The sequence below is a fragment of the Urocitellus parryii genome, chromosome 14 (assembly GCF_045843805.1).
Source record: "Urocitellus parryii isolate mUroPar1 chromosome 14, mUroPar1.hap1, whole genome shotgun sequence".
NCBI lineage: Eukaryota > Metazoa > Chordata > Mammalia > Rodentia > Sciuridae > Urocitellus > Urocitellus parryii.
The window spans coordinates 65,977,704-66,000,859 of NC_135544.1; the positions used below are offsets into that span (position 1 = coordinate 65,977,704).

The 23,156-nt window shown below is 57.1% G+C and overlaps 1 protein-coding gene and 1 long non-coding RNA gene across 3 annotated transcripts in view; both read right to left on the reverse strand.

Annotated features, from left to right (window-relative positions):
* Positions 1-9,526, reverse strand: part of Myom2 (myomesin 2) — a 63,132-nt gene extending 53,606 nt beyond the window's left edge. Inside the window, exons 1-4 of the mRNA XM_026380158.2 lie at positions 9,418-9,526; positions 5,530-5,647; positions 4,180-4,329; positions 51-189 (exon numbers count right to left, since the gene is read on the reverse strand). Coding sequence (XP_026235943.2) covers positions 51-189; positions 4,180-4,329; positions 5,530-5,636 — 396 coding nt within the window. The 5' untranslated portion in view covers positions 5,637-5,647; positions 9,418-9,526. The remainder of the gene's footprint in view (positions 1-50; positions 190-4,179; positions 4,330-5,529; positions 5,648-9,417) is intronic.
* A 6,022-nt stretch (positions 9,527-15,548) lies between these two features.
* LOC113175828 (uncharacterized) lies at positions 15,549-21,489 on the reverse strand. 2 transcript variants are annotated; one of them, XR_003300008.2, is made up of 4 exons: positions 21,315-21,489; positions 20,383-20,525; positions 19,187-19,782; positions 15,549-19,066 (listed from the first exon to the last, which is right to left on the reverse strand). It is a non-coding gene; the product is annotated as an uncharacterized LOC113175828 (long non-coding RNA). The 2 variants fall into 2 exon arrangements; XR_003300007.2 differs by lacking the exon at positions 21,315-21,489 and adding an exon at positions 20,864-21,084.
* Positions 21,490-23,156: the final 1,667 nt, after the last annotated feature.

The window sequence follows — 23,156 nt, forward strand, 5'->3', positions numbered from 1 at the left end:
GAGGAGGCCAACCGCGTCCACCCCGCTTCCCAGACCCCGGCTCCTCCTACCAGGTGCTGCAGGGCGTACTTGTCCAGCTTGTCCCGGGCCTGGGACCGCGCCAGGTGCACGTTCTCCTCCAGCTGGGCCAGCTCACTGAGGAAGCGCTCCCGCTTGGCCTCTCCATAGGCAGCCACCAGGGACTGGTACCTGCAGGTCCAAGAGGCTGTGTTAAGGTCAAGTGCAGAGAAGACCAGGTGGGCTGACCGGCCACAGGCCCTCCTGGACGCCCAGAGTGGGACGCGCCACCTGCACTCATTCTGCCTCTTTCTTTTAGAGTGTATTTTGGGGAAGAAGTTGTGAAGAAGAGCATGTGTGTGATTTATGAAGAGAACCAGGCAGGAGGGACAGGCTCAGGTCTTCTTGGGCCACGACAGGCCTGACTGTCACAGCTGGCCATGTTCTAGAGACCTGGAGCAGCCGTGGCAAACGCCACACTCACACCTGGCCGCCTTGGGCATCGGGGAGCTGCGTGTGCTGGTTGGAGATTCCAGAGATGGAGGACTGCTGCAGGGCCAGAGGGTGGGGGGACTGTCCTTCAGGAGGGCCAGCCCCTGTTCTCATGTCCACGGAACTCGTGCCCAGCAGGCACTTCATAAAGACGGGGCCACTGAAGCCAAGAGGTGGGCTCTTCCTTGGACGAAGCAGAGGGCTCGGCTGTCTCCTAGGAGATCAGCAGTCAGAAGCTGCTGGACGAGAGCCGCTTCTGTGTTGGCCCTGACCTGACTGACGCCTGGGAATGTGGACCGGTGTGGGGAGCCTGGTCTCCTGGGCAGGCTGTGGTTTCTGAACCCATGTGAGACTCAGCCAGCTTTAAACAAACAGTCAAGAAAAAGTCTGTGTTCCAGAGAGGAAAGCAGAAGACGTAGAGCCTCCGGTCCGTGAGGACGGAGAAGTGGCTGAGTGCTCACAGCCCGCCTTTGTGAGCCCCTCCGCTCCACCTGACCCCACGGCGCCAGGGATGTCCTCAGAACCAGGCCCTGCGTCCCGACCTCATCCCCGTCTTCGTCAGGCACCCCACTGGCCACCAGAATCGGCTGCTCTCGTTACCCCTGGGACTGCACCCCACTCACAGACGTCTCCCCACTGCACCCTCCTGTTGAAACTCTGTCCTCCCACGAAGCCCCTCCTGGCCCCAGCACTGCCCACGGGCCCCAGAGCTCTGCTAGTTCCTCTGTGGGCTTTATGCAGACAGCCTGTGTCCTTTGTCCTCCTCAGGAGGGACCTCTCCTACTACTGTCCCCAGTAAATGCCCGCACTAGGACTCGGGGGTACTCTGGTGCCCGTGGGGAGGGGCGGGTTGTGTGGGAGTCTGGGAAGGAGAAGCTGTGGAAGTCAGAGTTGGTGCTCTGCCATCAGAGGTGGCACCAGGCCCCAGAGCCAGGCCACCAGAGCTGGAGGGACCCTGTGCCCAGGGGTGGGGAAAGTCATCCAGATCAGAGGGACCATGGGTGTCCGCACCCAGGCGCAGGGCTCCCGTCCAAGGCCCTTCCCACAAACCCACAGGCCTGACTGCAGGTTGGCAGCTGCCCAAACCCCAAATAAAACTCAGACTGAGTGCTACATACTTGAGATCAGGATTCCAGAAAATTCCACAGCTTCTTCACACAGAGAGAGACACACAGCCAGCATCACTCGGCCCATGTTGACAGGCCTTCCTGTCACCTCTGACACATGGCCCCGAGTCCCCCGCCCGACTCCGTCTAGCCCAGATGTGCTGGGCCCCTGTCGGCCCGTCAGAGGACACCTCCTCACGCCAGGCGGGCCTCTCCTGGATCCTGAACGCTGACTCCCGCTTCTCCTGGGGCTCGCCCGCCGTCGGCTCCCAGGGCCTCTCCCGGCTCACCACTGCCTGCGTCCCTCGGCGCCTCTCTCCCTGCAGAGTGCGGCCTGGGTCCTGAGCATCCACGGCTGTGGGTCGGGGCACTGGCTTCACAGGTGCCTGAGACCCACCCAGGCAGGAGGCTGCTCCTGCTTCCCCCCTCCCGGGGCCAGCTCTAGAACGTGGGTCTGCAGAGCAGGGAGCGTGCGCCTCTCCAGGCCCAGTGAGTCCCTGAGTGACGGGGAAGGACCAGAAGTCCTGCCTGCCTCCAGGGTCAGGCTCCAAGCCGTGTGAGCCCTGCCCCTGCTCCTCAGACCAAGCACAGAGCCCAGGCCCGCTCCGCCTTGACAGTCGTGGTTCAGGACGAACGTGGGTCTGGAAGTTCCTCCCCCATCCGCCCCAGCTGGGCATGTAGAGAGAGTCTCTGCCCATCGGCCACCAGCTGAGCTGGACTCTGGCCTGTGGGAAGAATTGACCAGACATCGCTGGTGCGTCCACTCTAGAGGGTGAGCCCCGTAACAGCCAGAACTCGGGGGCCACCCTTCGCCAGCCCAGAAGCGAAGGCATCGGAGGGCACTTCTGATCTGCCATGTCCCCAGGACGCCTGAGCGCCACACAGTGCACAGTGCCCCTTGGGCATCTGGCTTGGTTTGGGGGAAGCCGGGGCCTCAGACCCCCTGGGCTGCCGCCCCATCACTGGGCGACTTCCCCAGCCCTGTTCTGAAGCTCAAGACAGTCTCCTGCTAAGTCTCTGAGGCTGGCCTCCAACTTGCAACCCTCCTCCCTCAGCTGGGATCAGAGGCCACCGCGGGACCCCGTATTTGTTTCACATGAGCAGCAGCACGACCTGAGGATCCCTGACGCCACCTTGGTCCAGGTTGGTGAACTGTCATCTGCGCGTAGGTAAGGAATTCAGCGCTGGGATAACACCTGGGCTAGTGTGTGAGGTGAAGTGTGAAAACAGGGCACAGTTCACTTCACCTCTCAGCCCCGCTCACACACGAGCACAGCGAGCATCCGAGGGGAATCACCAGGCCCCGGCAGCTCATCAAACCCCGGCAGCACGCACTTGCCTCCTAAGGAGGCGGGATCACTGTCCAGGTGCCTCACATGGAAAAGTGCATGTGGGATCTGAGAGTGGAAGGCTACACGGCCAGGAAGAAGGACAGCAGGATGGGGGTCAGTACAGGGCCAGCTCCACCATGTCCACATGGACAGCAGCCATGGCCATATGCTCACCCATGGCCCTTCCCGTGGTGAGCTACCAGTGGGAAACCTGAGGAACAGGAGTTCATGCCCTCGGTGCAAGGTCACACGGAAGAGCAACGGATGAAATGACATGGTACAGCTCACGTCTTCTCTGTCCAGTTCCGAGAACTTAAATCTAGATAGAAGAAACCTTTTAAATACTTAAATATGCAGATTGTTTTTGTGTCTACATTTTGAAGTGATTCCTTAATAAAAGAAGTTTTCATTTGGCAATAAAATCCATCTACAGGGCAAATTTGCCAAAGACACTTAAAAGGTAACTCCAAGCTTTGAAAATAGGAGCTTGTCTTACAGCTACCTATTGGCTGATTGAACAAGTCACTCCATCACAAAACAATTTTCAAAAGGAGCCATGTTAACCCAGTCTCGTTTTTCCTTCAGGCTCCGTGTTGTCCACAGACATAGAGAAAATCCTTAAGCAAGAGTAGGGAGCTGGAGGGAAATATCACGGTGTAAAGTATCCATCTGTTTATTTTGTTCTTTAAAGACCAAAGCAATGCCACCAGCCATTTTTCCACACCTGGGATTAGTTTTAGGACTGACATTGCACTCCGTCCTCTCTCTCCTATGACGCTCTGTCCGCTGAGCCAACTCCACAGAAATGCAAAGTACGACGATTTATGGAGCCCCTCTGACCTGCAGTTTCCACTGGGACGACTGCTCAGGCCCTGGCTCCCTCTTTGGAAGGTGACCTTGCTGGGATCAGCCACTGTTCCTCACTAGCCAGAGAGGCTGGGAGTGGAAATCCAGACTCCATCTCCAGCGGTTGGCTTGGCCGCTCCAGAGTGAGCAGACGACTCCTGCAGAGGCCCTCCAGCCCCCCTGGACCTGAGCTGCAGCCCCCAGGCTACAGAGCAGGAGACTCCCCCAAGCAGCCCCTGCTGGGGTTCACAGAGTGCACGCAGCAAAGGCTCAACATGGGCATGGAGAAGTCAGGGTCCACCCACTGCCAGGCCAGTCCACTCCAGTGCCACCCTGGGCGTCCAGCCTACAGCTCGCTGAGTCTGCTCTGACCACACTGAGCAGCCGCGGGGCCGCTGGGCAGTTACCTTCTTTCATTCTTATGCTCCTCCTCCGAGGCGCTCAGCCGCTTGGCACAGAGCTGGCAGGTTGTCCCTCCGGTCAAGGTCTGGCCAGACGCGCTCTGTGCGGATGACTGCTGCTTCAGGGACTTCTGGGATGACCGGGAGGACGCCCTCCTGGAGAGACACGGGTAACAATTACCTGTCCCGGAGATCGTTGACACGCATCCCAGCAGGCACCACTGGCTTTTCATACACCCCAACCGTCCTGGCCACACACACATGTGCACACAGAGCGCACTCCCACACAGGCACGCACTCACATGCACACACGGTACACACACTAATACACGCTCACAAACACGGACATGCGTGCTCACAGGGACACACACACACACACACACATGTCCACACATGCACATACTCACACACAAGTGCACACCTGGGGCACACCCGCATGCACACGTGTGCTCTCCCACCTGCCTACACATGAGTACTTGCACACATGCACAAACCCTAACCTGTATCACGTCCTCTCTCCCTCCACATCCCCCAAGTCAGGTTCCCCCATCTCCCGGGTCCAGGGCCAGTCACTGCCTCACACACACCCTCACACACTTGCCTGAGCCCCTCTGGGTCTGAGGCCGTTCCCTGCAAGCTAGTCACTGCCTCCCAGGGTCCCTCCTGGATCAAAGTCCTGAGTATGTGCACCTCAGGGATCCGAATCTCCCTGCGGCACTTAGGAGGGGCTGCAGATGTTTGACTTCTGGTTACAGCGGATGGCAACTCAACAGGAGTGCCACAAGTGATCTAAATATAGGGTGTGGGTGACATGTGGCAGGACCCACAGCTCAGTGCCAGGCCAGAGGTCTCTTCTCCCTTCTAGCCAGCCCATTAAAATCACAGAGATGCTGCCATCAAACAGCATGGGACAGGCATGTGCCACTGCCCAGAGATGTCCTAGAGCTGCGGCCAGCTGCATCTGCAGGAATACCGTCTCCTGCCGCAGGACTATCTCGATGTAGAGAGCCATTGACATTGGCTCCACCTGCCAGTATGGTCCCATTGATCTCGGTCCCTCTGCTCTCTAGTTGGGTGACTTTCTAGATCCTACTTCTAGAAGACACAGAGGAAGAGCAAAACTGATGAGCTTGTACCAAGAGTCCCTGGGGTCGTGGTCTCCACCAGGGGCTTAGCACCAGGCCCAAGGACCCTGCAGGATGCCGTGCAGTCACACAGAGGACATGTGCACCAGGGGACACTGCCATCCCGGCTCTCCCACAAAGCAGACGTCACTGGGGTCGGGGGACGAATGCTTCCTACCCGACACGCGGGCCCGCAGGCAGAAGCAGGCAAGTCTAGCCGGCGGCGACTGACCTTTTGGATGCATACTCGTCCAGCAGGTACCTGGTCTGGATGTTACGGTAGGACTGGTCAAAGTGCCGGTGTCTCTTCTGGTAGAAGGGCAGTGCCACCAGCGACATCGTGCGTGCTCCTGGGGAGGAGTCAAAGTCAGCCCAGCTCTGTCTCTGGGGAGTCGGCCTGCTGAGGCGTCTGCATTCACGTCTGCATCATGGGACATGCGCTCTAGGCGCAGCCCACGGGGGAGCGAAGCAGACCTCACAGGTGCGAGTCATGGGGCCTGGCGTCAGGAGCCCAGCCAACCGCCCTGGGCCCCAGCTCCTCTCTGGCTTTCCTCCACCAACACTGGAGGATGGGGCTGTCTGCCTCGTCCGACTGTGAACCCCATGTTTATAGAGCACCTGGTGTGTTCATGGCCCTGTGAAGAGCAGCGTCAGTGCTGAGGAGAAAGATGATTAAAACAGGGGCTGGGCTGGGGCTCGGGTAGAGCGCTCACCTAGCCTTACGAGGCCCTGGGCTCGATCCTCAGCACCCCGCACAGATAAATAAATAAAATAAAGGTACTGTGTCCACCTACAACTAAAATAATTAAAATATGAAAATAATTAAAACACAGATCGAGAAGTCAACACATTCTTGGAACACAAAAGGAGAAGAGGCGGAGGCCGGGGAGGTGGAAATACCCTGGGAAGGGAGAGGAGAGGGCAGCCGGGAGGCCGGGCAGCAGGGAGCACAGAGGCCAGGTGGGATGAGGGGTGGCTGGCCGGACAGCGGGGGGATCTGGGGAACGAGGGAGCCACACACAGGCAGGACAGCAGTGCAGAGGGCCTCTGTGGGGAAGCTGTGGTGTCCACGCAGGGCAGGCTGGAAGAGGCGTCCTGGTGCCTCTTGTGTTGACACCGACATTGAGTTAACTTCCAGTGTGTTTGCCCAAATGTGGCCCACATCACAGGACAGGAGGTGCTGTCCCCAACAGGGAGTGCCCACTGGCTCCACCACGCTCTGAGGAGGGAGAGGCCCATGTCTTTAGGGCGAGGACCAGCGCCTGTCAAGCTCCTGCACCATCAGCACTCGACCTTGCTGACTCCACCTGACGTGTGGTCCGGTGGCCTAGAAGTCCCCAAAGGCTCCGTGAGTACAAGTGGGGCACAGCTGGGGCCGAGCTCGCTCACTTCTCTTCACAGTGAGGCACAGACCCGCTAAGGTGTCCCCCAGACACGGAGAAAGGTGAGGCAGGCTTGGCCACATCCGTTCCCAGATTTGTCCTTCTCCTCATCAGGACGTCAAACTCAGGAGCCACCAAGTGCTCTCCACATGCTGTCACCTCCCTGTGCAAGTTCACCCCGGTCACTGCGAGCACCTGCCACGTGCTGTCCAAGCCCAGGTCCTGGAACCCCTGGACCTGAAGGGGGACCTCTCAGAGCTCTGGCCCTGCAGCAACCCTGACCCAGGCACTGACCCCTGTGCCAAGCTGCCCTGGACTCCACTCCTCCTCAAGCTTCTGCCCAGCCAGACATGGCAGCAGGACATCAAGCCATGTCCAGGCCTGAGCACTTCCCTGCTGCCACCTCCTAACTCAGAGCTTCCCTGGCCAGGCTGGGATACCTCCCCTCCCGCACTGTGTGTGGCGAGACCCGGAAGCACCTTCCTTGAGCTCCGTGTGGGCTCTGTGGTGCAGCCTGGGCAGGTGTGCGTCAAGCAGAGGGTCCTCAAGAGAACGTGCCCGGTGCCACTGTGCTGCCAGGCTGGGAAGGGGCCCTCCGCCCCTGCCACCCTACAGAGAACCCGGCCTTCCTGCAGAAGAGGTCTCAGCTGTGCTACGTGTCGCACAAGTGCCCCCCAAGGCCAGGAGAAGCCTCTCCTCAAAGGGCAGTTCATGGTGGAGCCCATGGTGCAGGGCTGTTGAGAAGCCCGACTCCCCAGGGACCTGGGAGCGGAGCCCTCTGTCACTCCGGGGCCCTGCTCCATTCCCTGTAAAGCCAGAGAGCTGCACTAGGTGGTAACTAGATCCCTGAAGCCCCAGCCATGTGTGTGTCCACCGCCATGTTAAATAACACTGGTGGAACCCTGCCCTGTGTGAGCTGAAGGTCCCCAGGAACACCCCCCACCCAGGTCCTGCAGAGCCCAGGCGTCAGCTGGTCTTCTGACCACTCCCGGCCACTTTCTGACTCGGCCTAGCTCTGGGGCCACGCACAAGTGCTCCCCACACGACTGGGGACTCTGACATCACCCTGAAACCCAAGCCTGTGCTGGAGCCTGGGACTGAGGGCTGGGGATGCCTGGTCCTAAGCCCTTCCTGGGAAGAGCCCAGTTGAACTCCTCTTTCATGCAGCCAGGCACCGCTTCAATTTGCAAAGACATTTCAAGTTCAGAGCTGTTTATTTCCATTTGGTGGAAGAAAGTATTGATTCTACAGCTGAAGATGTGGAAGTCCAGAGTCACACCCAGAGGGAAGGCCACTCAGGGGGGAGAAAGGCAGGGGTTTGGCACTCGGAGAGGCCCTAGTGACTAAGCCCTGGGGTCCCGTGACGGGCGTTCTCCTGTGCCTCCACCCCGGGAGTTACGTGGGCCAGTGATTTTTCCAAACTGGTTATCAAAAATCATGACAGCACAAAAGTCCTTAAAAACATAGGGGTCAATCAACTATAGCTTGATGTCTGATCTCTGGCAGCTAAATTTTCCAGAACTCCTCCAGGAACCTGCCAGAGCCAGAACGTGAGCTCCAGGAGTCCAGCCTCAGAGCTACAAAGTCCTCCTGCTACTGAGAAGTCTGACTAATCTCACCCTAATGCTGGAATAGGGCAGAGTCAGAGAAACTGGATCCCACACTGCCTCCTGCACCAGCTGGCTCTCCGGCAACCAGGGAGCCACCGTGCTGTCACGGGCATGAGAATTCAATCAACAGTTCTCAAAATTCCACAGTTCCACTGCAGAGGCCCCTTGCTGGGACCAAGAACGGCATGTGCATTCCCACAGATCCACTGCTGACCTGCTGACAGTGACACTCTACACCCCTCCAGAGCACTCGCATCTTACCACTCTGCCCAGTCTGCCACTTGGACAGCTCAAGAGGTCAAGGTCTGGGCGCACGGGACTGAAAGCCCCTCCAGAGGGAGGAAGGGGCAGGTCGGTGCAGGGAGTGGGCAGCCACCAGCAGGTCAGTGCCAGGCTCCCGAGAGTCTCTCTGAGGACCCTGTTTACGAAGACACCTCTGAAGAGGTGCACGCCACGTGCTCCAGGCTCCTATCTTCCTTGTACTCAGTCAGGAAAGAATGCGAGGCAGGGAGATAGGGAATGTCAGCCGCCTCTCTCCTGCTGGATGTCCTGCCTGGCCTCAGGCACAGCTGCCAGCCCTCTCCTTTCCTGGAAGCCTAACTGCCAGCCCTGCAGAGTGCACAGCTCCTCACGGGGCTGAGCAGGCAGCCGGGAGGACCTGGAGAAGACCTTCACCGGAGCCAGCCTCTGAGTCCCTCCGGGAAGCGGCCACCCCTGGGTCTAAGCCAAGTGACCCTCCTCTCCCTTCTCCCTAAGAACACCTCCCCTTTGCTTCATACCTTCTGCAAATCTGCCCTCTCCCCCTTTTCATTTCTGAGACCCTCGTGACAACCAAAGGTGTTGGTCAACAGAGGGACATCCGTGCAATGCTGCAGATTGCAGAAGAGACCCGCTTCTCGGAGGGGTGGAGAACAGCATGGCAACACAGGCCAGCACTGGGAAGCGAAGAGGATTCGCGGAGCACAAAGCCTCGCCACAAAACCCAGACCCCCGAGTTGATGCTCTGCTTCCCTGAAGGGAGTCTTGGACAGAGCAGCCTGGGAGAGCTCACCCGGCACCAGGTCCACCCCAGGGTGGCTCTTCCCCCAAAGCCACCGCCCAGCAACGGTGAGACGACGGGACACTTACCCAACTACAGGAGGTGACAGAGGAGAGAGGCTCTTGCCGCCCGGTCACCTGGCTTCCTAGGCTCTGGCTCTGGAGCCCCGTCCTTCCTCCCATTTATGGCCTGAGGAGGCGCTATATTTAGGCACATGGGCCTGCCTCTCCCAAATGAGAGCCGCATCATAAATCACTGGCCTGGTCTCAAGAGGGAAACGTCCGGCTGTAGGGGGAATCAAATTAGAAAGTGTGAAGTGTCCATCCTGTGCCCCAGCATGTACTCTCATTCCCAGGAAGCAGAGGGGCTATCGGCTGCTGACCAGAAAGGATAGCCACCGACTTCCCTGCTGGTGGCTGTCCACACTCGCCTGTCTCTGATTAAGTGCTCAGTCCTCTTGTGCTGCAGGTTCCCTGGCACGTGCACCCTAACCCAGGGTGAGTCTGTACAGGCCTGATGAGCTCTCCCACCATCCACTCGCACCTCACCCCAGGGGCTGATGAGCTCCCCCACTGTCCACTGGCACCTCCCCCCAGGGCTGATGATCTCCCACTGTCCACTGGCATCTCCCCCCAGGGCTGATGAACTCCCACTGTCCACTGGCACCTCCCCCCAGGGGCTGATGAGCTCTCCCACTGTCCACTGGCATCTCCCCCCAGGGCTGATGATCTCCCACTGTCCACTGGCACCTCACCCCAGGGCTGATGAACTCCCACTGTCCACTGGCACCTCCCCCCAGGGGCTGATGAGCTCTCCCACTGTCCACTGGCATCTCCCCCCAGGGCTGATGATCTCCCACTGTCCACTGGCACCTCACCCCAGGGCTGATGATCTCCCACTGTCCACTGGCACCTCCCCCCAGGGCTGATGAACTCCCACTGTCCACTGGCACCTCCCCCCAGGGGCTGATGATCTCCCACTGTCCACTAGCACCTCCCCCCAGGGGCTGATGATCTCCCACTGTCCACTGGCACCTCCCCCCAGGGCTGATGATCTCCCACTGTCCACTGGCACCTCCCCCCAGGGCTGATGAGCTCTCCCACTGTCCACTGGCAGCTCCCCCCAGGGCTGATGATCTCTTCCACTGTCCACTGGGACCTCACCCCAGGGCTGATGAGCTCCCACTGTCCACTGGCACCTCCCCCCAGGGCTGATGAGCTCTCCGACTGTCCACTGGCACCTCCCCCAGGGTGGACAAGGGAAACTGGCAGCCCTGTGTGTAGTGCATGTGTTTTAACTTCAGAAACGACCTCGATTTGCACTGGGTCTACCTCAGGCCACTCAGCAGGATCTGCCTTGCCATGGCCAGGGGCAGGCCTTCTCCACAGACCAAGTCTCGATCAGAGTCACCACCACAGACGTGTGCTGCCGCTGAGCTGCACCATGATCACTGGTGTCCGTCACTTTGCACAGTGTGTGTCCAAATATAAATAGCGCACACCTGGCACCGTGCTGTGGCCAAGAAGAGGGGCCTCCTGAGGATCTGCGAGCTGCATCCAGACTGGTTTGTGAGCCTCAGCCAGCAGCCTCACAGAGCTGGCTCCCCATCTGAAAACGTGTGCAGTAGCCACTCTCCTGTGAGTTTGTTAGAAAATCACACATGAGAAGTGTCTAGAACCTTAAAAAAATGCCTCCATGCTCCACCTCTGGTTTGCCAGGAGCCCCAGGAGCCAGCCAGGCCAGTGGATGAGTCAGGAGAGGCAGCACTAGAGAAGGAAGGCCTTCCACATCCTCTCCCTGTCCCTGACCAGGGGCTCTTGTTTTCTGGGCCTTACTCCCTCCGTATCCCAGGGGCCTCAGGTATGGACCCCGCCTCACACAAAACAGCCGTCTTCAGCCATGACCACCACGACTGCCCCAGGTGGCCCGTGGGTCTTCCCTGCAGTTTCCCAGCAAACTGTAAATGCACAACCGACCTGCGCTTCAGCCCTGCACCTGCACCAGGAGTGTGCCCAAACTTTGGCTCCCCAGGACCCCACTGTCAGCCCTGGGTGGAGTGGCCCTGACTGGAACCCAGAAGCAGAACAGTGAGAGACAGACCCAGAGATGACGCTCCGCCGAGATGCGGCCCTCTGCCTAGGTCTCCACCAGCAGGTGGACCAGCTGTCTCTGCGGAAGCTACTCGGGTGGGCTCCTGTGTGTCCAAAGATTCCCAACTGCAAGATGTGGCAGAGCACAGTGGGAAGGGGAGGTGGCTGCTCCCAGGCCTCGGGGTCCTCCACCCAGGCTGGAGGGTGGGCTGCAGGGCCAGGGGATGGGCCAGAGGGTGGGCTGCAGCTGGCACAGGCCAGAGGGTGAGCTGTGGGGCAGAGGTTGTGCTAAAATTCCTAGAAAGGAGACCTTCTGAAAAGGCTTTTTGGAAGTGGAATTATGACATCACATCAGAGTGACACATTGCCTACGTCACATGTGACACAGAGTGGAAGAAAGAAAGGCATATTCTAGGCCAGAATGTTCCTTTCAGATATAACCACGGTGACATGTATGTGGTTGATCCAGCACTACTAGGTACACAGTGGACAAACTTGAGTCCTATTTGGAACATCCGATATTTAGAAGTGCACGAATTATGTTAAAAGTAGAGGTAGTAAATAAAACAGTTTGTAGATTTAAAAAAAGAAGAATCCCGACTGCTACAAAGGACTAGTCAGTAAGGTGCATCCTGATCCACAGCTGGAATTTCCAACTTGCTAAATGGTCAGTGAGAAATGTCATGTGACCTAGAAAAGGGGACCACAAAGCAGGATTGGAGGTGTCTTCATCCTGCAGGACTCTGGGGTCCTATGGTTGTTGGCCAAGTGGAGTCCTGAGAATTATGCTCTTAAAGCACAAGGCCAAAACTGATGTTCAAATCAGGAGAATCACTTTCAATATTTGCAAGAAATAAAATTATTCTTGAAGATATTTTGACAACTTCCACACATTGGCCTCAGAAAACAAAACGTGGTCCTATGGGTTTTAGAAGATAGCCAACTGCCCGGCGCTCAGAGCTCTTCCCAACGCAAGGATGAAGCCTCTTGGTGCAGAAGAGCGGGAGTGGGGCCATCGTGGTGGAGACATGTTGGGGCTGCAGAAGTGTCCCCAGAGCTCAGAGTGAGACCGTCACCTGTTATTGGGGCAGTTTCAGGGACACCTCGCAGCCTATTTCCTCATCTCTGGAAGGAGCTTCCCAGGGGAGACTGCCGGGAAAAGAGATGAAATCAGAGGGAGTGGGCAGCATTCACCAGGAGCTGATGGGGTTGTGGTGACCAGGGAGCTCCATGGCACCTGGGCACCGTGGCACTGTGGGACCACAGTGTCCACAGCCTGCCTCTCCCTCCACACGGGCAGGGACACACCCCAGGGGTCCCTGAGACAGAACACCAGTAGCACTCGTGTGGGGCTTGCACGTGCCCACCCCATTCTTGCTTACGAGTGGCATGGCACTCTGCACTGTCCTGCCCAGAGTCCAGTGGCCCTGCCAGGCAGGGCCATCCGAGAGTGCTGCTGAATGGCACACCAGGAGGCACAGGTGACTTGTAGCCACTGCTCCCAGCTCTGTCCCTCTCAGTCAGTGTGAAGCGTCCTGTAGATGCAGGACATCCCACCCCGAGGTGTGCTCCAGCTCCCTGTCCCCTCCAGGACAATGCAGGCCAGAGCAAGTCCCCCACACTTCTAAAGCCCCTTGTGACCAGAACAGTGCTCGAGGATCCGTGCTCGAGGCCCTGCACGGCCTGCCCCCACCATGCTGCAGAACTGTCACCCCCACCCCAGGGTCTTCTCCGCCCGTTTCCCCTCCATTCAAACTTCAGCACAGGCACCAGGTTTGGGGTGCCTCAGCTGAGCCTGGCTTAGGCTCCCCGGTGACCAACGGGCCGAGTTCCTTCCCTTCGGGTCCACATCTGGACTCCAAGCATTGTCTGTCACAGCGGCTGTCCCAGCCCACCTCGAACCGGGATGCTGTGGAGTCCCAGGACCTTCCTTAAACCTGGCACACAAAACCCGCTCAGCAAATCCTTGTTGAGTAAAACAACAAAACACTTAAACTAGCTGAGTCGCCCCGCCCACGGCAGCCAGAAATTCCATGTGACACGGTCATGCTCTTCCTGACTCTGCTGCCACTAGATGGCTCGTGGTTTGGCGTCACTCTGTGATGTAGTGCAAAGGTTTTTCCATATTTTGTAAATCAAAACATATCCTAGGAAACCTGTCAGCAGGGCTCAGCTCTGCGCCCTTCAGGCACCATGTGTGCGGACTCTGGCACGGACCCTGGTCACTGTGTGCTACGTGCCCAGGCCTTGGCGGCACGAAGCCCAGAACCCAGCAGAGCAGGGGGAGGTTTCCCCCAGACAGCACAGTCCCTCTGGACTAGGAAGAGGATAAAGATGTTCTCAACAGACAGGAAACCAAAGAGGACATGCCGGCCTGGTGCGTGATGAGGCAGGGGCGGGGGCGGGAGGCGTGGATCACCTGCAGGCTGGGCAGACACACGGCTCTACCTTTGGAGAAGCAGGGCTGTCATCTGATCGGCGGTGCATTCTTTGCTGCTTCTAAAGCCTTGAGAGCTGCCTGTCTGGCCAGGTCAAGGCTGAAGGGTAAAGACTCACTCCTAAAATCCATGCCACTTGGCCAAAGACTCGTTTGGAGATGATGGTCGGTCCAGATCTGCACCTTAGCTGGGGCTGAATGCCTCGCACGCTGTGCAAGCCAAGGAGGAGCATCTTCACCCAGCGTGGAAGCCCGCTTCTGCCCGTGGCTCTCCTGGGGGCTCTGCACACAGGGCTCCTGGGGACTTGATCGCTACAGTGCCATTAATAACCACACCAAGCGGGAGGCTGTGCTGGCCACAGCGCCCGAGCTGGCCGTCAAGGGCAGGGCTCTGTATCTGTCAGTCTGTCCTTGGAGTCGCGTGCCCTGCCCAGAGCTCGTCTTGTGATTTTACACAGATGCTGCTGGTTTAAGCCCCAACAGGCTCAGTTCAGTGCTGAATGATCATGCACAGGGACAGAGCCGGTCACACAGGAACAAGTGGCCAGCACAAGGTCCCAAAGAAGATCCAGGAAATGGATCCAGGGCACAGACCAACATGCTAAGACCTACATAGAGCCTGAGGCAAGCTGTGTGCCCTGGGTTCAAGAAGAGGGAGGGGTAGGCAAGGCCAAGAGAGGCGGCACCCAGACCGGCACGGGGCAATGGAGCTCACCCTCGACACCCTGGCTGCACCCCAGGAGGGAGGAAACTGGGGCCCAGAGGGGCCAGGGCCTGAGCCCCCCGGGTCTGAACTAGGATCCCCACACCTGGGTTTCCAGGCCTTTGTGAGTCAGCCTCCTGGAGGGCTGACCTGCCACCAAGGGAAGGGGACCACAAAGCCAGGTCAGGGTCCTGGAGAGGGCCCCCATGCAGTCCAGCACATGACTCAGGGAGTCTGACCCCGTCAGACAGCACACCACTGTTGGCCCTGGACGAGGCCTGAGCGACTTCCTGCCGGGGAGGAAGGAGAGGTTGGACAGAGAGCTGAGATCTCTCTCTGCCCCAGATGCCCACGGAGAACTAGTGGACAGCAGGCACAGAGCGGCGTCCCTAGTCACAGCACATGGTCGACAGAAGGCAAGCACTGAGCAGCCCAGGTGGCCGCGATTCTCACTAGGGACCGGTGCCCACACTCGGGGACCAGTGTGTTGACGTCCTCAGCCCAGGGGAGGGCGCCAGGAGGTGGGTGCTGGGGTGCTGAGGGCAGGGGGCAACCTCATGGTGGGATTGGCGGCCTCATAAAAGGTCTCAGGGGCCACGGCCCACCCCCCCACCTGAGAACCCCACCTCCACCCTCGGACCCTGCCTTGGGCTGACAGGGCTCTGCCTCACCTCGACCCTGGACGTCCATCCCCGCGTGGTGAGAGCGAGCCTCTGCTGCCCAGGGCCTCTGGGTGCACTCTGTCCAACCACCCACACAGGCCGGGGCCTTTGCACCTGGGGAACGTAGATATTTACAAGTCTGGACACATTTGGAAAAGGAAGCTCTCCAGAGGCCTCTCTCCCTCTCTGTGGTCGGCTTTTTCCCTAAGACCATTCTTCTTCCTCCCATAAACACACAAAGTCCCTGTTTACGGAGCTTTTGCTCATGTTTATGAAGCCATCGTATACATTGAAAATAAATATTTTGTAAACAGAAATAAACAAAAAGAAAGATGGGCAGGCACGGTGGTGCATTCCTGTGACCCACGACTCGGAAGGCTGAGGCAGGAGGACACGTGTTGGAGGCGAGCCTGCACACACAGCAAGACCCCACCGCAGCAGGAAGCAGGTAGGGAATGTGAACTCCTGCGTGCTCACCCATCTCTCTGGTGCTTGGCTCTGGGAGAGACAGTTGGTACACGGCTTGGCATGCAGTTGTTGGTTGAAACATGAAAACATCCATCCTGGACAGATGCACGCTTCCCCGGGTAACAGTGCATTGACCTGTGACCTCACCAACAATAGGAGCGAGCGTGTCTGAAGGAGGAGCTGCCGCCTGCAGTCCCAGCACACCAGTGACCTTCCCATACTTGGTCACATTAAAATCCTTCACACTCTCATGCATTTTGCACTTTTTTCCCATTGGCAATTTTGTGATGTAGGACACTGGTCATTTGGGAAATGGTAGTGTCCATCCTTCACTGGACAGTAGCATGAACTCGGGAAGTCACATTGTCAACACAGTCACGGACCCCTGGGGGTCACTGCACTCTTTTCCACCCCTGCTGGTCCTGAGCCCTGTCCACACCTTGGGAAGCCCTGCCAACCTGGCCTCAGTGGATAGTCACTGTGTCCACGAGAGGGAGCTCCAAACCAAAACTCGAAACCTGGTTCTGAAGCCAGGAAAGAAAAAAAAATTAAATAATGTGATTACCAAAAATACTTTGTGATTTTGAAAAAAGGATCATGTGATGGTAACTCAGCTGTAGAGAGTCACAATGATTGCCAACAATATGGCAATGTTGGAAAAATTCAGTTGAGCTGGGAAGGGGACAGGACAGGAAGTAGAGTGGGCCATGGGTACAGAACGGCAGGAAGAGAGCAGGTCCCCCATCCTACAGCACAGGGGGGCCACTGTCACCAGCAACACTGGATATCTCAAAAAAAAAACAAAAACAAAAGAGAAATCCGAATGTCTCACCAAAGTTCTTATGTAAAGAAAATAGAAGCTAGACCACCCTACAGTTCATATCACACTCAAATAAGTAGACTATATTTCAAAAGAAAGTGAAAGACACTCAGAAAAATGTGATTCTTAAAAGATCATTAAATAAAAGAAAAGTCAGAATAAGTTAACAGCACCAGGAAGAATTGGGAAAAAATTAAATCATTTTAGAAATAAGGACTAAGCCATAGGAATACAAGAAATGGTTAAAAACAGCAAATAACGCCCTAAAGATATAGAAGGCCAAAAGAGAGGGGCGAAGCTAGAAGGGAAGGAGGAGACAGAAGGTTTTTAAGAGGGCTGGGGTTGTGGCTCGGTGGTGGAGCACTCACCTCACGTGTGAGAGGCACTGGGTTCAAGTCTCAGCACTGCATATAAATGACTGAGTAAAGTAAAGGTTCATAAGCAACTAAAAAAAATTTAAAAAAAAGATTTTTCAGAGAAAGTTAAAATATGAAGGAAAAAAAACAAAAGTACAACCCAGAAGGAGACCTGAGAAGTGGAAGAACAGGAGAGCAGATGTTAGAACCAAAACCCCATGAACTTTTCAAACTAAACACACATATGTATATATATGGATCTCGCACTACTTCACGCACTGAAATTGACAGAGTGACAACAGCCACACGTGGTCTGGCCAGATGGCCGGGATTTCAGGAAGCACTGTGGGCACCTGTCTGCTGTGTGTGCAGGAGGCCACGTGGCCACCGCAGGGAGGGCACCGGTCCTCAAAAAACTGTCCCACCTGGCACTGAAGGCAAAGCAGCAGCGGGCGGCTGCTTCCCTCCAGGGGTCCTCAGACCTGTGTCCCCAGGCGCTCCCAAGGTCGCTCAGCTCCTAGCGCAGCGAGGTCTAAAGACCACGTGGGCCTTTGGAGCCACTGAGCTCGCTGTTGGAAGTACTGAGGGCCTGCTCTGAGGTGGGTGGGCAAGCCCGGACTCCGGCCCAGGGGCAGCAGCAGGACCTGGCCAGTCCGCACGCTCACACCCTGACCACCGCGGCCCTGCGCCCTAATTGGAGGACCCGGAGGACCCGCTGAGCAGTTGGCCGATCCAATGAAGGCCGGAGATTACAGTCCGAGTGGCCCCCAGGCTTCCCTCTGCTGGCACTACCACACGGTTACTTCACACAGGAGGCGGCTCCGCGGTGGGTCAGCTGGGGGCCCACAGTGGGAAGTGAGAAAGTCAAGCCTACCAAGACTGGGGTGCTGTGGCCCTTGTCTCTTTCCGTCAGGAGCCTGTCTGGGCCAAGACTGTCCCTCTCAGGTGGCAGCCCCACCATAGGATTGTTTGGTGTCAGGCCCACAGGAAGGAAAAGAGGAAAGTCAGAGGTGGGCCTGTAGGTAGGACTGGTATCCTCAGAGGAGGACACTGTGCTTCCTCCCAGCGGTCACACCCGGGAGGTGCCCTCTAAAAGCCAGACGGGCCAGGCACAGAACCTGCAGGCACCATGTCCCTGGGCTTGCAGCCTCCAGAGCGGTGGGACAAGCACTAGGGCCGTGGTGCTTTGTCGTGACTCAATCCACCACCGCGCCAGGCAGGCCGGTGCTGGGCCTCTGTCTTGGGAGGAAATCCGTTTGGCAGGCAGGAGGGAGAGAAGGAGCCTTTGTCTGCAGCTGCCTCCTGCAGCCTGTCCCTCCCTGCACCCAGCAGGACAATGGGCACTTCTCTGCCCTGTTTTTCTGCTTCTGCCTTTGGACAGAGGGTAATCTGTGACCAGCAAGATGCAGGAAAGAAAGCATCTTGTGTAGGAATGCAGCCCGGAAACCATCGACGCTGTCCGTGAGACCTTAGAAGGAAGGGGGCTGGGAGGCAGGAGAAGTGCAGCAGGAAACAGATGGGAAATTCCAAGGCAGATTTCTGCAGAAAACCTGGGGTGCTTTTATGCAGTTGGAGTCCTGGGCCAGCTGCCCCTGGGTGCCCAAATCCTCACCCCTGGTGCCACTGTGGGAACCTGGTCACACGGTTCACTGGGACCAGCCCAGGTCGCTGGGCTTGGGACGGGGCTCTCTGCACAGAGGGGTTTCCGAGAAGGCGCGGCTCTGCTGTTGGTGGTCTCCTTCATACTGCAGGGAGGTGGAGGTGGGAGCCGGCCTCAGAGAGTCCTTGTGCATCGGCCGACCACTCCCACTTGAACCCCAGAGCCAGTCAGTCTCTAAGTGTAAACACATCTAACTAGCCCCAGCTGTGGGGAAGCAAGTCAGCTGGAAGTGGGACCCAGTGCTTGACCTCCTAATTCCCAGGAAATCCTCCGACTGGAAGGGCATTTTTAATTCCACAGACCTGTACCAAGGCACTCACATTAATCCAGGGGCTCTGAAACCCAAGAGGAAGCATGACTGTGCATCTGCCACCAGCAAGGCCCTAAATGACAACAGGACGCGGGAGTACTGCTGGCGGGCACGAGCCATGCTCTTGTTATATTTTTGCTTATAATGCATAGGTAAGACCAGCTATGCCAGTCCTCTTCCACGCTTTAGAGGTTCCAAATTAAACCATGGAAGCAGAAGCAGACCTGTAAGACTGTTGCAAAGGACAATGTCAAATTTGTAGGTCAAAGGACAGATTTAAATTTCAACCCCTTTGTCTCCAAGCCTCCCTCCAAAAGAGCTGCTCAGTCTGCTCTGAAGTTCAGAAACTCACCTGCTCACCAGGCCCTCGACCCGGGGGGAGGATGGTTGGGACCCTTGGCAAGGAGGCAGGGGCCCAGTGAGGGGACCTCGTGGAAGGGCTGGTGCCTGCCCTCAGGCAGGCTGCTCCTGGGCCTGGCAATCACACTGGCACTGGCTCTGCCGGAGGATGCACCCATTGCCAGTCAGTCACCACCCAGAAGCCATCCAGTCTTTCAATGTTTCCTCGGTGGCTTGTGCTTCACCCAGGTGTAATTAGAACACTTGGCTCTAAGCTTGAAAACTGAGCTCATCTTGCAGCTTGGGGGGTTGTGGGACCTCCATCTTGGCTCTGTGCTCACCATGATCGGGGCACCTTCTGTGACCCCTGGTGCTCACCGTGTCTGTGTGAACGGCGTGGTCCACCCCTGCTGCTTCTCAGTCAGATCCACAACGCAGGCCTTGTCCCCGCTCCCTTAGATCTCGGGGATTCTGCTCCTGGTATCTGTTTGGTTCTGTTTTCTTAAGTCCATGTCAGTGTATGGTAGGATTCCACCGCTCCGTGTGTTACGAGAACATGTTTAGAAAAGAGTTTCTTAAGAAATACACTATTTCCTTTTATAGGAAATCCTGACAATAAATTAAGAGTTAGACAGCTTACATATTACACAATTCTGTTAACAAACATTAAACATTTTCATTATTCTTCTAGTAAAGATTAATCCCCAAATAAGAAGCCTTCTGCGGAAGTTAATAGATGTGACATTCATTCAAGTTAAGGATTGCTATTCAGTAAAAGGTCCCCACCAAAAGTGCCCACTGGTAGGTGGGAGAATATATCTAAAAACAGCCACAATAAAGTGATCTCTCTAAAGTCTACCAGGAGCTCGACAAATCAACAGGAAACACTTAATGAAAAGATCAAAGAAGTTAAATCGGCAGGTCCCAGAGTGAGAGGTTTCTTGGCTTAGAGGAGGCAGGAAAAGACACGTGAAGCCAGTGACCTCCTGTCCAGGGGAAGGACAGGCTGACTAAAATAAGGCACGTGACGATGGGGGTGCTGTGTGCGAGGGGGGCTCCTGGATGCTGGCAGGTGGGGGGGCACGGCCACCCAGACATGTGGAGGTGTTCCACGGTGGCTAAGTGGAAGTCCCAGAACCTCGCCCTGGTCCTGTACCTGACTTGAGAGGAACCTTAGAGCGTGGAGGGGACTGGCGTAGCGGGTCTTACCTGTGCAGTGTGGGCAAAATACAACAGAAACATGGCTCGTGCCCAACAGCATTCCAGCTCATACCATCAAGAGACTGCCACTCTGTTGGCAGCTTGGAGGCGTCTGGGGGATCTCCCCAGGGACAGACACCTGAGGACCACGCCTGCCAGGGGAGGAGGTGCCCTGTGAGTCCCACACAGGACATGCTGGAAAAGGTGAATCTGTGGGCCCAGTGAGAGCCCGGTGGTCAGCAGGGTTGCGGAGGAGGAGAACAAGGCCACAGAGGCCTTTAGGGCAGAGAGGCACTCTTGGTGCTGCAGGGGACACGAGTCAGCATACATGTGCCCACACCCAGGGCGTCTCCAGAACCACGTGGCCCCCCCGTAGGCTGTGGGCCCTGGGGGAGGGGTCTCACAAGCCCACCAGCTCCACAAACACTCGGCTCTAAGGGGAGCTGCTTTGGAGGCTGGGCTCAGCTGGGGGACAGGGGAATCTCTGTACCTTCCACTCATTTTTGCTGCTGTCTCCAAATCACTATTTTTAAGAACCTTTGGTTCGTGCCTCCCAGTGAGCTGAGGAGCCTCTGCCGTCTCCTCCTTCTGCAGTTCCTCTTCAGAGCCTCGCCTGACTCTACCGGTTGGTTCTGTGGCCGCCTGCCGCAGGCCCCTCCCTCTGCCCTCCCTCTCCTTGGTGGGCTCCTCTCAAGTCAGCCTGCAGTGTCCCTAGGCCACCATGCCCGTTCTCAACTGTCTGCTCTGAGTGCAGAAGGACGGTGTCAATGTCACACGGGGGAGAGGGAGGGCGCAGCCAGCCCTGGGCCTCCGCTCTCACATCCCAGGACTCGCCTTTCTGTTTCCTGGCAGGCTCCTGGCTGCATCTGTGCCACCCAGACAGACTTTCTCCCTGCCTCACGTTGCTGTCACCCATGTGCTACCCTGGCTCTGACACTCACCAGAAGCTTCCAAAGGGAGGTGTCCCATCTGGGAGCCACAGTTCCTTTCACAGTGGTGGATACAGTGACCTTGACCCCAGACTGTGGACTGGAGAGGTCAATGGTAACAGCCAAGCCACAGGAGTTGTCAGCCAGACATTGCCTTGAACATGAGTGTGCAGCCCAGAAAGGAGAACAGGAGGTGAGTGTGGCGTGCGGCTGCTCTGGACTTCCAGCCTGGCCACGTGCAAACACAGTGCTGGAGCAGGCGTGGCCTGTTGGCACCCCAGGACGCCTGCTGGCACTGAACAAGCAGCTGTCGGCACATGTCACAGCCGCTTGAGCTCCCCTGAGCAAAGCAAGTCTCATCTGCCTGCTGAGTCCCAGTGCCATGCAGAAGCGGGGTAGTGGCACTCACTGGATGTTGGCAGGACTGTCACTTCTGCTTCATTCCAAGACCTAGGCCTCATAAACTACCTGCCTGGGAGAGCTGCTGCAAGGGGTGCTGTGTCCTCTGCAATGCCACCTAGCATCAGGAACCGGGTATCTAGGACATAAGCAGCCAGGATTGTCCCTCTCACTCCAAGGGCCATGAGCCTGTGCCCTCCCTGAGAACTGGAGACCAAGCCTGTCCACAAGTCGATGGCTTGATCTCTGCCACTGCAGTGTGTGGAGACACTGTCGCCATGTGATAGCTCTAAGGTATTGGCCACACAATGGCAATTGGCACAGCCTCAGTGCCCACAGGCCGCATTAGCGCCTTGGTCAGCACAACACAACACACAGGGCGCACCTCTTTGCACAAATAGCTTTTATTTCATTTATCTAAAGAGGTTTAAAATCCTTCTTCTCACTGAGCAAGACTATTAGAGTTACGTGAATGGTTCTCCTGGATCTCGTTCACCCGACTTCTGTTAGATGATTCATCACCTCAATCTGAAAAGCCTGTATGTTTTTTGTCATTACATCTGGTTTCAAAGGCTGCAAAGAAAACCACTCTGATTGATTATCCAAATCCTAAAACTTGGCAAGGAAAACACTGAGGCTCAGGGAAGTTCAAGTTGAAGAATATTTGCAGAAGAAAATGCAGGAGAGAGACAGACAGCAGTTGGGGTACTGAGCACACCTCCGCCCTTCAGCAACGTTCCTGTCCCCTCTGAGTAAAGAGAGATCCATGAGGGAAACTGCCTGGACCGACTGTCACCAACCAGCAGTGGCACTGGGGTCCTCCAGGGCCCACTGAGCAGTGAGGTCTGGTCTGCAAGTGCTCACTCCCGTTCACAGGGTGGAGACAGGGCTGGGGCTGAGGAGGGGAGCTGGGGGGTGACAGGATGGCTGTCGCCCAGACCCGGGTGAAGACTGGACCGGGAGAACACTTACCTCATGGTGCAGGCACTGGGTGGCCCACCCCAGCATGTGCATCAGCATCGACACCTCTCCAGACACCAGGCAGTGCTGCGCCTTGTCACGGAGCCCTCTCCTCCCGGGCATGGCCAGCCTGGTCCACACGTCCTGCTGAGCTGGGCTGGAGCCGCACCCCCCCTTCTGTGGGCATCTGTGGGTGGCGCGGGCTGGGGCCAAGGGCTCTGGGCCGAGCAAACGCAGAGCCTCGTTTTCAGGGACCGCAGATAGAACCTCGTGACCTACCATCCAGCTCTGGAATTCAGGACCGAGTGTGCGGTGACCTGAGAGCTCAGAGGGCTCTGGGCCACTGAGGTCACTTCCTGTCACATACAGGAAAAGCTGCTGCTCCCAAGGACAGGCGAGGCTTCGAAGGGCCACTCCCAGAACTGTTCCAAAATGTCAGGAGTTTGCCACGTTCTGGCCTGGCTGTGACTCGCCCGCCTTGCTCCTTGTCCCTGG